Consider the following 14,817-nt stretch of genomic DNA (forward strand, 5'->3'; position numbering starts at 1 on the left):
CTCTCTAGCTTGTGCTCTATCCACTAAGCCAGGCTGCTTCTTCCTACCTCACCTCACTACTCTCCTACCTCAACCAGTCCCACACACTTCACTCCTCTAATGCTAACCTACTCAATGTACCTCAATCTCGTCTAACTGTTGACTCTTGCCTGGTTCCTACCTCTGACCTGGAATGCTCTCTCTTTTCATATCCAACAGACTAATTACTCTCCCCACCTTCAAAGCCTTATTGAAGGCACATCTCTTCCAAGAGGACTTCCCCAACTAAGCTCTAATTTTCTCTATTCCCATTCCCTTTTGCATCTCCCCGACTTGCTCCTTTTATTCACCCCCCCCCCATCCCCAAAGGACTTATGTATATATCCAAAATTTATTTAATATCTGTCTCCCCCTCTAGATTGTAAGCTCATTGTGGGCAGGGAATGTGTCTGTTACATTGCTTCATACGAGTGCTAAATACAGTGCTCTGCACATAGTAAGTGCTTAACAAATACCAACATTATTATTATTATTATATTTATTGGGTACTTACTGTGTGCAGAGCACTGTTCTAAGCGCTGGGGTAGACACAGGGGAATCAGGTTGTCCCACGTGGGGCTCACAGTCTTAATCCCCATTTTACAGATGAGGTAACTGAGGCACAGAGAAGTGAAGTGACTTGCCCACAGTCACACAGCTGACAAGTGGCAGAGCCGGGATTCAAACCCATGACCTTTGACTCCAAAGCCCGTGCTCTTTCCACTGAGCCATGCTGCTTTGATTGAATAATAAATTCCATGATAATAATAATAAGCCTTTACTATGCACTTAAAACTGTATTTAGCACTTGGGTAGAAATATGATAATAAAGTTGGACACAGTCTCTGCCCTACATGGGACTCACAGTCTAAGGGGGAGGGAGAGCAGCTATTTAACCCTCATTTTACAGATGAGGAAATTGAGGCATAGAAAAGTTGTCCAAAGTCACGCTATAGGCAAGTGGCAGACCAGGATTATATCCCACATCTCTTGACTCCTTGACCCCATCCCATACTCTTTCTAAAACAGAATTCTCTAAAAAGCACCGAAGGTCTCCAGTACAGGAGAAAAAGAGGACCAACCGGCCCCCGACACCCCCCCCGATCCTTCATTCATTCAGTCGTATTTATTGAGCACTTACTGTGTGCAGACCACTGTACTAAGCACTTGGAAAGTACAATTCAGCAACTGAGATAATCCCTACCCAACAACGGGCTCACAGCCTAGAAGGAGGAGACAGACAACAAAACAAAACAAGTAGACAGGCATCAATACCATCAAAATAGAAAAATAGAATTATAGATATATACACATCATTAATAAAATAGAGTAATAAATATGTACAAATATACACAAGTGCTGTGGAGAGGGGAAGGGGGTAGAGCAGAGGGAGGGAATAGGGGTGTTGGGGAGGGGAGGAGGAGCAGAAGAAAAGGGGAGCTCAGTCTGGGAAAGCCTCCTGGAGGAAGTAAGCTTTCAGTAGGGCTTTGAAGAAGGGAAGAGAGCTAGTTCAGGAACTGGAAGGGGATTAGCCCATGACTGAGACCAGGCAACATTTTACAGCCTCCGTGGTCACAAACAGACCAACCACTGGAACAGATGATTTCTCTGCAGTCTCTAAAAGCAGAGAACAGCTGGGTGAGTATATAAGTTCTCTATTACAGCCTCGCAAATTAGCACAGGCCTGTGGGGCCCCAGCCTGAAAGCAATTAAGTTGCCGGCCTGACTGAAGGTAGGCAATGGACTTCAAGCAAATAGAATGAGCTTTGACTTTTGTTTGGACTTCATGGGAAGGGGCCCCTTGAGTGTACTTGGCTGCAGGCCAAGGGATCCTCAGCTTAGGGTGGCCGGCAAAAGCACTTCAAAAAGATGTCACCCAGCCACCACTTTGCAGAAGTCTGCTTGATTCGATCCAAAACTAGAACATTTCTCCCGGGATCCAGAGATTCTCTATTGCCCCAGAGCTTTTGCCTTCCCCTTCCGAGACTGTGAGAAATCTGGTGCTCTGTCAGGAGCCGCAGAGGAAGGAGAAAATAGAAAGCCGGCCCCAAAACAAATTCCACTAACGTATCAGAACCAGATGGGGATCAGGTCAGCTGGGAAAACTGGGTCTCTGGCCACAGTACCTCAGCCTTCTGGATTGGGGGCAGAGGGTGAGGCAGCACAGACCCATGCAGGTTGACTCAAAATTATCCTCAGCCCGTGCAGAAGGGCTACTCTGTTAGGGTTTTATTTCCATTGTCCCCATTCTTCTCTCACTTCTGACATTCTCCTGTAGGTCAAGCAAGTCACCTTGCTGTCTGTGGAAGGGAATGAAGGGTCACAATTCCATCCTAGAAATGACAGTAGTGATTCTAATGCTCATGTTTGTAAGGAGACTTACTTATGATGAACTCCAAGAAAATCAGCATGGCCTAGTGGATAGAGCTCAGTCCTGGGAGTCAGAAGGACCTGGGTTCTAATCCCGGCTCCACCGCTCATTTGCTGTGTGACCTTGGGCTGGTCACTTCACTTCTCTATGACTCCGTTACCTCATCTGTGAAATGGGGATTAAGACTGTGAGCTCCATGTGGGACATGGAGTGTGTCCAACCTGACTAGCTTGTATCCATCCCAGGGTTTAGTATAATGCCTGGCACATAATAAGTGCATAACAAATCTCATAAAAAGTTATTTTACATCTAGGATCATTACTCATAGTAGGTCTCAAAACCTATGTTTTCAGTTGCAGAAGTGCCTTGCTAGAGTGCCAAGTTAAGTGCCTGGCTTCAGGCAGCAAGCCATTAGTCAATTCTGGCATTTATTAAGTACTTCCTATGTGCCAAGCATTAGGCACAAGATGGTCATAGGACTCCCACACAGGGCTCACAATCTGAGAGGTTAGGAGAGCAGGAATCTTATCCCTTTTTGACAGATGAGGAAACCGAGGGACAAGGAGGTTGTTTTTTATTTTGCTTAAATATTTGTTAAGGGCCCACTATGTGCCAGGAACTGTTTTAAATGTTAGGATAAACAAAAGCCAATCAGGTTGGACGTAGTCCATGCCCCACATGGGGCTCACAGTCTTAATCCCCATTTTACAGATGAGGTAACTGAGGCACAGAGAAGTGAAGTGACTTGTCCAAAGCCACACAGCAGACAAGTGGCAGAGCCAGAATTAGAACCCAGGTCCTACTGATTCCCAGGTCCGTGCTCTATCCGCTGGGCCAATGACTCATCCAAGGTCACACGGCAATCCAGTGCCAGAGAGAGGATCAGATTCCAAGTCTCCTGTCTCCCAGTCCCATGCTTTTTCCCGCTAGTCCGTACTATTGAAGTGATGGAGGTTGGGCAAGAATCTAGATTTCCTGGAAAGAATGCATCCTAGGTCATTTGAAATGCTCAGTTGAGTTGTGTTCACAGAAGAATCCTTAAGTGTGTGCTGGCCACATGGGTTTGCAGATTTGACTCTCAGTGTTCCCAGTGCTATCACCTCCACATCAACTGAGGGATATGAAATTAGCCTGACTGCCCATTCATTAAGGGAGTGGGGCTCTGTGTTCCTCTCCACAGCCTACTAGACAAACACTTTAAATCAGGAAGGCAGTTTGGCTGGTAATTCATGACCTCTTCAGGAGAGCAAGGTCTGGTGCGATCTTATGGAGAACAGTAATTGCTTGAGGCAGGCAGAGTAGGCTTCCCTGACCCTGCCCGGTGTGGGCAGGGTGATTCAGAGAGGAGGGTGGGAAGGGAAAGCCCCAGGACTGCGTAGGCTTCTGTTCAGCATCATGCCCCAGGAGACGAGTTATTGTTTGCAGATTTGTTTAGCATTCACGCTCCGAGCATGCCAGCAAACAGGCTAATGTTGGCGTTAGGGACTCGAGAGCTGTATTGCCCAAAAGCCCATGAGTTGGCATTGGCCTGGGTACGGGGAGGCATGCCAAACAGAGAAGCGTCAGGTGGCTCACCTTTGTTCCTTCTAGTCACTGTTGCTCAGTGGCATGTGAGCCCAGGAATGTTCAACTGAGCTGTTTCAGGTCAGAGAATGGGATTCAAAGGGATCACAGAGGAAGACCAGCCATGTTTTGCATCGCTGCCCCCGCATTACTTATTCGGGGCTGTTGGACTCGTCCCTGGACTCCCTTACTTACTGAGCCCCATCTGCCTGGCTTGTCCTGGGTGCTGCTCTAAAAAACCCTCCCTTGACCCCACGGCTCCCTCCAGTTATTGCCCCATTTCACTTTTATTCATTTATTTATTCATTTATAATCTTATTTATTTATATTATTGTCTGTCTCCCCCTCTGGACTGTAAATTTGTTGTGGGCAGGGAATGTGTCTGTTAAATTGTCATACTGATTCTCCTAAGTGCTTAGTACAGTCCTCTGCATATGGTAAGCACTCAATAAATAGGACTGACCAACTGATTTCTTACCATTCCTCTCCAAACACATTGAGCAAGTTGTTCACACCCACTGCCTCCAGTTCCCCTCTTCTAATTTTCTCCCTGACCCCCACAAATCTGATTTTTACCCATTCACTCTAGACAAATCACCTTCTCAAAAGTCACAAACGATCTTCTTCTTGCCATTCTAATCCTCCTCGACCTCTCAGCTGCCTTCAATGCTGTCGACCACCCCTTTCTCTTGGAAACAATATCCAACCTTGGCTATCTTGACAATGACTATCCTCTCTTGGTTCTCTTCTTATCTCTCTGGTCACTCATTTTCAGTCTCTTTCACAAGCTCCTCCCCTGCCTCCCACTCTCTAACTGGGGGAGTCCCCCAAGATTCAGTCCTAGGTCCCCTTCTGTTCTCCATCTACACCCACTCTCTTGGAGAACTCATTTGCTTCCATAGATTCAACTACCATCTCTATGTGGATGATTTCCAATTCTACATCTTCAGCCCTGATCTCACAACTTCTCTTCAGTCTTGCATGTCCTTCTGCCTTCAGGACAGCTCTACTTAGTTGCCCTGAGACACTGCAAACTTAACTTGTCCAAAACAGAATTCCTTATCTTCCTACCCGAACCCTGTCCACCCCTTGACTTTCCCATTACTATAGACAGCACCACCATCCTTCCTGTCTCACAAGCCCCTGGCATTACCCTCGAATCATCGCCTTCATTTAACCCACATGTTCAATCTGTCACTAAATCCTTTTAGTTCTACCTTCACAACAGTGCTCAAATCCACCCTTTCCTCTCCATCCAAAGGGCTACCACATTGATCCAAGCACTTATCCTATCCCACCTTGATTACTGTATCAGCCTACTTGCTGATCTCCTTGCCTTCTGTCTCTCCTTGTACTTCACTCTACTGCCCAGATCATTTTTCTACAAAAATACTCAGCCCGTGTTTCCCCATTCCTCAAGAATCTTCAGTGGTTGCCCATCCAACTCTGCATCAATCAACCATTCAGTCAATTGTATTGACTGAGTGCTTATCGTGTTCATAGTAGTGTACTAAGCGATTGGGAGAGTACATTACAACAGATTTGGTAGACATATTCCCTGCCTACAACGAGCTTAGTCTCAAAAGAAACTCCTTACCATCAACTTTAATGATAATAATAATAATGTTAGTAATGATAACAATAATAATAATTATAATAATAATGGTATTTTTAGCCCATCATTGGGCAGGGATTGTCTCTATCTGTTGCCGAATGTACATTCCAAGCGCTTAGTACAGTGCTCTGCACATAGTAAGTGCTCAATAAATATTATTGAATGAATGAATGAATGGTGTTTTTTAAGCACTTACTATGTGCCAGGCACCGTACTAAGCTCTGGGATGGATACAAGTAAATCAAGTTGGACACAATCCCTGTCCCACATGGGGCTCATAGTCTCAATCGTTTAGACTGTGAGCCCATTATTGAGCAGGGATTGTCTCTATGTGTTGCCGAATTGTACAGTCCAAGCACTTAGTACAGTGCTCTGCACATAGTAAGCGCTCAATAAATATTATTGAATGAATGAATGAATCCCTATTTTACAGGTGAGGTAACTGAGGCACAGAGAAGTGAAGTGACTTGTGACTTTCCCAAGGTCCCACAACAGACACGTGGCAGAGTCAGAATTAGAATCCATGGCCTTCCGACTCCCGAGCCTGTGATCTATCCACTAAGCCAGGCTGCTTCTCTGTACCCCACTCCTACCTTACCTCACTGCTTTCCTACTGCAGCCCTTTAATGCCAACCTACTCACTGGTCTTGTCTGTCTTGCTGCCGACCACTCATTCATGTCCTGCCACTGGCCTCGAACACCCTCCCTCTTCATATCTGACAATCATTCACCCCACCTTCAAAACCTTATTGAAGGCACATCTCCTCTGAAAGGTCTTTTCTGACTAAGCCCTCTTTTCCTCTTCTCCCACTCCCTTCTGTGTTGCCCTTCTGCTTGCACTTGTTCCCTTTATTTACTCCTCCTTCAGCTCCATAGCACTCATGTACATATCTGTAATTTATTTATTTATATTAATGTCTATCTCTCCCTCCAGGCTGTAAGGTGATTGTGGGCGGGGAACAGATCTACCAACTCTGTTGTACTCTCCCAAGCTCTCTGCACACAGTAAATGCTCAATAAATAGAATTGATTGATTGATATTTGCCCCCCACTCTGCATCCCCTATGTACTTGGATCTGTAATCCTTAAGCACTATGATTTTCACCCCACTTCCACAGCCCTTTGGTCACAACCATCTCTAACGTATTTAAATGCCTGTCTCCTCTCTAGTCTGTAAGCTTCTTGTGGGCCAGGAACATGTAAATTTTATTTTATTGTACTCTTCCAAACAGTACAGTGCTCTGCACACAGTAAGTACTCAGTAAATACCGTTGATTGATTGAGAACAGATATTTAATTTCCGTTTCACAGATAAGGAAGCCGAGGCACAGAGAAGTTCACTAGACAAAGGTCACACAGCAGGCAAGTGGTAGAACCAGGATTAGAACACAGGCCTCTTGACTTCCAATCCTGTGCTCTCTCCACTAGGCCCTGCTTCCAATCTCTTCCACTCTCTTACAGTATGTTTTCTTGTCTTGTCGACATGGGGTGATTTACAATCTTTGCTGTTCCTTTCCAGATTCTCCCAAGATCCAGCCATGACAGATACAGTGTTTAGCAACAGTTCTGATCGCTGGATGTGTCCAAACGACCGATCGATGGCCCTCAGAGCAAAGTAAGCTGCCATTTATTTCTAGCTATGGCTTGTTGTGGGGATGGATCAACAATCCTATGATGAAATAAAAAAATTCCTTCCCTGAAAGAAAAAACCCCATAAATTTTGAAAAATGGAAACTAAAAAAAGTGGGAATTAGCTTTTTGGGTGATTGTGCTATTCATTATTCTTTAGCATATAAGTAGGCAATCCTGGAAGTGCAGGCTTTATTGAACCACGGTAGTAACAGGTTGATATTTTGCAGTATTAGTACCTGTTTATTGAAGGCCAAGTGTCAGTGTAGAAAATCATTGTTATTGCAAGAGCCACTAAATGTCACATCTGGTACCCAAGGGGGGGCTATTTCACAATTGCAACTCTCAGGCAAGAAGCTACAGAAAATATGATTTTGTTAGCATTAAGAATCACCTCTAAGAATTTTTGTAAAGTAAAGTTACTTCATGTGGTCCCCAGATGTAGTACATCTTTGGAGAATATACAATTGTGTACTATTTCCAGCCAGCCTCCAGTGCCAAGTATTTATGGTTAATCTTTTTTCACTAAAACCTAATTTATTAAGTTGTGGCATAGTAAATAGCAAGGAAAATAATATGCCCTTCAACTGAAATTAATTTAATAATCTACAAGCCTTATCAACTTCTATCTCTGAACTCATATGAAATGACAATATTTTGGGCACATCCAGGCAGCCCCGAATGCTACTGCAGGTAGATCCTTGATATTAAATTCTTTCCAATAAAATTTCATGGGCAAATATTGGGATTCAGTGTTCCAGGATTCTTCAAAAATCTGTTAGGGAATTTAGTTAGATTCTTGCCAGCTCTGGAAAGCAGTGTAATAATTTGTAAGACCTGCAATCAGTTCTCACACTTCTAGAAGATGGGTCATTACAGAGATGTCTTTAGATTTCTATGTGATGACCAATAATGGAGCACTGGGTAGGACATGCAAGGAGAATGGCTGAGAACAGGATACCCAAGCCACTGTGTTATGGTGAACCAATAGTAACAGAGAATGCAAACAAGGAGAGAATTGAGGAAACAATCTCAAAAAATGTACTACAACAAACAGAAGGTTAGGAGATTAGCGCAGCAGACAGACCAGCCTGGCATGTAGCACTCAGGGTGGGATTGCTTTCCTTGAGCAGAGGCTATGAGAATTTAAGGATAACAAGACATAGATTTAAAAATAGCAATAAACACTGGAGGTAGCAATCTATTCAGTAAGTTCAAAGAACAATTTTTCATGCCTCCAGTGGGGAATAGATTGTCCTTTTAGTCACAAGCACACATCAGGAGTGTCATCTTTGGCAGTGAAGGGCAGCCCATAATGGACAAATAGGAGTTTTATACTAGACCTCTGCTTTGCTCCTGGAGAGCTGTGTTAATATCAAAACTTCTCCTATTTCATTCAGTCGTATTTATTGAGCGCTTACTGTGTGCAGAGCACTGTACTAAGCTCTTAGAATGTACAATTCGGCAACAGATAGAGACAATCCCTGCCCAAACAATGGCTCCTATTTTTCTTAGTTTTGTATTACCTGTGTGATTTCAAATGTCTTTGGTTTCTGCCATTCTGCATCTGACACTACATGATAGAGAAGCAGCGTGGCTCAGTGGAAAGAGCACAGGCTTTGGAGTCAGAGGTCATGAGTTCAAATCCCGGCTCGGCCACTTGTCAGCTGTGTGACTGTGGGCAAGTCACTTAACTTCTCTGGGCCTCAGTTACCTCATCTGTAAAATGGGGATTAAGACTGTGAGCCCCCATGTGGGACAACCTGATTCCCCTATGTCTACCCCAGCGCTTAGAACAGTGCTCGGCACATAGTAAGCGCTTAACAAATACCAACATTATTATATGTAGTCTTGAGCAGACCTCAAGGAGGGGAAACTGAAAGCAAGTTTATAGAGGCGGAACAGGTTTAGCCAAAATGGGTCTAAACCTGGCGGCTGGTTCTCCAACTAGGTAAACTAGATGACTTGTGACCGGTTCCTGCCTCATTAGAAAACCACGCAAACTTTCTCATTTCGCAGTGCAAAACTACATGGCGTGCCTAGGCATTCCTCAGGCCAAATTCTCAGTTGCGTTCTTTGATATTAACCTTCCAACCAGATAGTGCTGCCTTTCCAAAGTTGCTCTGCGATCACTTCCTTCTCCCAAGCTAATTTACTGTTCAGTGGACATGCCAGGAGACTCTTAAGATTCCTAAGTGCCTTCCTGCCCTAAGGGACCAATTAGAGATAGGAAGAGTATGGCACTGTGTAGGTGTTTCTCATAACTAACTTAGAGGCTCACTGCATAAATCCAGATAATGGTGGGTGGGGGTGTTGACTCCAACCAAGGAGTCAACAACTGATAAGTCAAGTGAAGAGCTGCAAAATGTACATTCTCTGGGAGTTTTCCAAGAGCCACACTCTGATGTGAAAGAGTCACAAGAAACTCCAAAGCTCAAGTTGAGCTACCCTCCTCTTTGCCTTCCTCAGGAAGCTTAGGCAGCTGCCCTGTGCCCTTAAGTGCAGCCTGACAACTCACATAATAACTGGGGTATTTGTTAAGCACTTACTAAGTGCTGAGGTGGATAAGAGCAAATCAGGTTGGACACAGTCCATGTCTCTCATGGGGCTCATAGAATTAATCAACATTGAACAGATGAGATAACTGAGCCATAAAAAAGTGAAATGAATTGCCCAAGATCACACAACAGATGAGTGGCAGAGACAGGATTAGAACCCAGGTCCTTCTGACTCCCAGGAGGTGCTCTATCCACCAGGGAACAATGTTTCTCACCTCTAAGGTCTCAAATGAACATAATGAACTCCCTCCTGTCTTCCTCAAAGAAACCTATAATATAATAATAATATTCTCTTGTCTTACGCTGTCAAGTCTTCTCTGACCCATAGCGATGCAACAGACACATCCCTTCCAGAATGCCCCACCGCCATCTGCAATCGCTGTGGTAGTATATCCATAGAGTTTTCTTGGTAAAAATGCGGAAGGGGTTTACCACTGTCTCCTTCCATGCAGTAACTTCAGTCTCCACCCTAGACTCTTTCCCATGCCACGGCTGCCCAGCACAGGTGAATTTTGACTTGTAGCAGATTGTCTTCCACTGACTAGCCACTGCCCAAGCTAGGAATGGAATGGATATGCCTCTGCTTGACTCTCCCTCCCATAGCCGAGACTGGTAAACTCCTGGAAACTCTCCAGGTGTGACCTTGAGAGAAATAATGTTAATAATAATTATGGTATTTGTTAAATGCCTACTGTGTACCAAGCCCGGTGTTAAGCACTGGGGTAAATACAATACACTCACATCAGATACAGGCTTGGGCAGGGATTGTCTCTATCTGTTGCCGAATTGTACATTCCAAGAGCTTAGTACAGTGCTCTGCACATAGTAAGCGCTAAATAAATACTATCGAATGAATGAATGAATGAATACAGGGCTCACAGTTTAGGGCAGAGGGCAAAAGGTATTTAATTCCCATTTTACAGATGACAAAAGTGAGACCCAGAGAAATCAAAGGGCTTGCCCACAGCCACCTAGCAGGCCAATGCCGGACCAAAGATTAGAACCCAGGTCTCCTGATTTCCAGTCTAGATTACCTTAGAGATCTGAAGATTATGTTTCCTCTGGATTTCAGTTTTGATGATATATTGGTTCTAGGTAATTTTTTAGTCAGTTGAAATGCAAAGCTTCCCTTTCTTACTAAGATGCATGGAACATGACAGGACTATTCAATAAACTAATAGATTGATCAGTGCCACGGTTGCACTGGAATCTCAATTCTTAAAATGCATTTAAAGTATAAAAATGCTTAGGAATAAACTCAGGCTGGCAAATCCGAGGTGGGTTACAAAAGTCTTTATTCTCCAGAGCCAAATGCCAGAGGATTGACTGTCTTGAAATCTGATATCACAGAAAGAAGAAAGTAGTTGATGACCATGGTTTCTTGGGGTTGTTGTACTGAACACGGTTACTATGATTAAAATACAGTTAGGTTTCATTTCTAATTCTGCTTTTCTGCTTGTCATTTTTGCCTGCCCTCAGTGAAAAAGAACAGTAAGTAATTCCATTTATCTTTCTACAGCTCTGTTTTGCCTATGCTTTGGAAAATGTATGTTCCCAAAGAAAAAAACAGAGGAAAGAATGTCATTTAAAAATGATATTGGAAATAGTTCCAAGTTTCTAAAAGTGAGAAGCAGTATTGCCTAGTGGAAAGAGCCCGGGCATGGGTTCTAATCCACGCTCTGCCACTTATCTGCTGTGTGATCTTTGGCAAGTCACTTAATTTCTCTGTGCCTCAGTACCTCATCTGTAAAATGGGGATTAAGATTGCAAGCACCATATAGGATAGGGACTGTGTCCAACTTGATTATCTTGCATCTACCCCAGAGCTTAGTACAGTGCCTGACACCTAGTAAGTGCTTAACAAATACCATGAAAAAATGGAGGATTGTTTCAAATTGTGTCCAAGAAATGGGCACAATCTTTTCACTCCCAAAATGAAAGGAAAGAGTGGGTCAGAGGGAAAGCCCTCCCTGGCTTTGTTTTTGGGTGTGATCTGCCACTGACTTCTTCACTGCACTCTATCTGTTTCCCAAGTATTTCTTAAAAATTGAAATGTTTGTTTCTCTTGAAAACCCATAGATGAAAACTCTTAAATTAACTCTACTGCTAATTTTAACAGGGTATTAACCACAATCCTTTGAGGCAAATGCACTTTCTAGACAACTTCAGTCACAGCTTAAAGCTTTAACGTATCTTCGTTTTTTGGAATCAGGTTTGCATCTTAACAAAGTTTATCTGGTATTTTAATTGGATTGCTAGAGATCAGTGATGGATACGTGGCTAGAACCAATGAATAGATATACTGTAAAAGGGTTAAAAAATCTTACACACACACTAACCTCACATATTGCCAACCAGCGTGGCTCAGTGGAAAGAGCCCGGGCTTGGGAGTCAGAGCTCATGGGTTCGGATCCCGGCTCTGCCACTTGTCAGCTGTGTGACTGTGGGCAAGTCACTTCACTTCTCTGTGCCTCAGTTCCCTCATCTGTAAAATGGGGATTAACTTTGAGTCTCACGTGGGACAACCTGATTACCCTGTATCTACCCCAGCGCTTGAAACAGTGCTCTGCACATAGTAAGCGCTTAACAAATACCAGCATTATTATTATTATATTGCATGAAGTCTGTAACCACTTAAGACAAACAGAAACCTCAGTCAGTGGGTAGGTAGAATCCTGCAGTTAGGGTGATTATCATAAGGACATCCAGTGGAGAGAGTTAAGAGAAGCCTCACATTAGGATTACAAGTAAGAAGGAACTCGGCTGCAAACACAAAAAAAAAGCCTGATCAAAGGCAATCCTGACAGGAGAGACAAAGGTAAATCTGGGAAAGTGAGCAGAACCTGCAAGGTGATGAGGGCAGAGAGAGTCCTGAAGGCAGCAGCAGCAGCAGCAACAGCAGCGTTATGTGCCCGGTGAGCACTGACAAGTCCCACACAATCACGTCACTCACATAACTCCTGGTTGAAGCTATTCAATCAGCTCACCAATTTTACAGGATTGGAGAAATCCCAAGGTGTGGGACCAAGAAACCAAGAAGAGTGCTACATCTTTCCTTTTTACTGTATCCTTGAGAACCCATCTCTCTCTCCCCAGTGCGCTACAAGTATATTATTCTCCAAATTTCCCAGTTTACCTCCAGGAAAGATGCAGCTTTCTGTATGGTATATGGGGTGAGGGGGTTAAACAAGCATGTCTTAGTTGGGACATCATCTTTTCCCACTGTCTCCTTTCTCCGGCGGATGGGAAAAGAAGTGAGAAAAATGGCTTTTTAGCTGCCCTTGAGGGAGAATGATCCAGATCTTGTTTTGAACAACCTTTCACCGGGTGATGATCATGAAGCCTCCTATGTTTACCTTTTTGGGCTTAGCACTGCTCAAGGCAATTTCAAATGAGCCCCTCGCAAAGCTGACAGTCTAAAGCTCAGGGGTCCACTTGAACCAACAGTCTCACTAAAGGTGGGAAGCAGTGTGGCCTAAGGGATAAAGCAGTGGCCTGGGAGCCAGAGGACCTGGGTTCTAATCCCAGCTCTGTTACTTGTCTGCTGTGTGACCTTGGACAAATGTGTGGTTTTTTAATGGTATCTGTTAAGTTCTTTCTATATGCCAAGCACTGTACTAAGCACTAGGGTAAATATAAGACAGTGCATGTCCCATATGGGGCTCCCAGGCTAAATCCCCTTTTTATAGATGAGATGTTTGAAACAAATGCCATCCTCGACCCAGTTACTTAACTTTTCTGTGCCTCAGTTACCTCATTTGGAAAATAGTGATTCATTACCCATTCTCCCTCCTGTTTAGACTGTGAGCCTCATGTGGAACAGAGACTGTAGCTGGCCTGTTTAAACTGCATCTACCCCAGTGCTTAGAACAGCACTCGATACATAGTAGTACTTAATAAATATCACTTTTTTAAAAAAGATCCAAAGGAGGAGTTTTGGGGTGCCTCAGTTTCCCCATCCCACAGCTAGTTCTTGTTGAGAAGCAGCATGGCTTAGTGGAAAGAGCTTAGGAATCAGATGATGTGGGTTCTAATCCCAGCTCTGCCACTTATCTGCTGTGTGACCTTGGGCAAGCCACTTAACTTCTCTGTGCCTCAGTTACCTCGTCTGTAAAATGGGGATTAAGATTGTGAGCCCCATCTGGGACAACCTGAAAGCCTCATATCTGCCCCAGTGCATAGAGCAGTGCTTGGCCCATAATAAGCAGTTAGCAAATACCATAATTATTATTAGGTTAGATTAATTAGTTTGGTATTTATCAAGCACTTATTATGGGTTAAATTATGTGCTAAAATCTTGGCAGATACGAGTTAATTGGGTCAGACACAGTTCCTGTACCTCACAGAGCTCACAGTCTGGGAAATGGAGAAAGTGGGTATCATGTTCCCATTTTATTGATTCTCCATCTGTCTCGCTACTCCAGAGGAATTTCCCAAGATGGAAATGATCTTCGACTAAGTAAATGAAAATACTTTCCTTATCCTTCAAATGGTGGTTTAGGGTGCAAGTACAAGACTGAAACATTCGATTAAACTACCTAAGATGAAAAAGGGCTGCCCAGAGCATACTGTGATAACACTTGCAAAATAGTGACCTCAAAGTAGTTCTTAACCTCATGGCCAGACCAGACAAATGAGGATTAGACCAGCCGTAAATTTAGCGAATGAGGTTCTAAATTCCTAGTCCGCAACTAAACTCACTGTGGGCAGGGTGCATGTCTATCAACTCTATTGTATTGTACTCTCCCAAGTGCTTAGTACAATCAATTAATCAATTGTATTTATTAAGCGCTCACTGTGTTTAGAGCATCATATTGAATGCCTGGGAGAGTACAATCTTAAACAACTCCAGTGGTTGCCTATCGACCTCCGCTCCAAACAAAAACTCCTCACTCTAGGCTTCAAGGCTCTCCATCACCTTGCCCCTTCCTACCTCTCCTCCCTTCTCTCTTTCTACCGCCCACCCCGCACGCTCCGCTCCTCCGCCGCCCACCTCCTCGCCGTCCCTCGGTCTCGCATATCCCGCCGTCGACCCCTGGGTCACGTCCTCCCGCGGTCCCGGA

General features: G+C 44.1%; 1 protein-coding gene and 1 non-coding gene across 6 annotated transcripts in view; one reads left to right on the plus strand and one right to left on the minus strand.

Annotated features, from left to right (window-relative positions):
• Window positions 1–14,817, plus strand: part of RPH3A (rabphilin 3A) — a 159,581-nt gene that overhangs the window by 59,955 nt on the left and 84,809 nt on the right. For 4 of the 5 annotated variants that reach the window (XM_029057760.2, XM_029057759.2, XM_029057757.2 and 1 more), the window contains exons 2-3: window positions 7,087–7,182; window positions 11,234–11,245. In XM_029057760.2, the coding sequence (XP_028913593.1) occupies window positions 7,106–7,182; window positions 11,234–11,245 (89 nt within the window). In that variant the 5' untranslated portion in view covers window positions 7,087–7,105. The remainder of the gene's footprint in view (window positions 1–7,086; window positions 7,183–11,233; window positions 11,246–14,817) is intronic. The other variant, XM_039910540.1, reaches the window with a different exon arrangement.
• LOC114809775 lies at window positions 10,270–10,407 on the minus strand. The gene has a single exon (XR_003757553.1). It is a non-coding gene; the product is annotated as a small nucleolar RNA SNORA7 (small nucleolar RNA).

This window comes from Ornithorhynchus anatinus, chromosome 2, assembly GCF_004115215.2.
Source record: "Ornithorhynchus anatinus isolate Pmale09 chromosome 2, mOrnAna1.pri.v4, whole genome shotgun sequence".
Lineage (NCBI taxonomy): Eukaryota > Metazoa > Chordata > Mammalia > Monotremata > Ornithorhynchidae > Ornithorhynchus > Ornithorhynchus anatinus.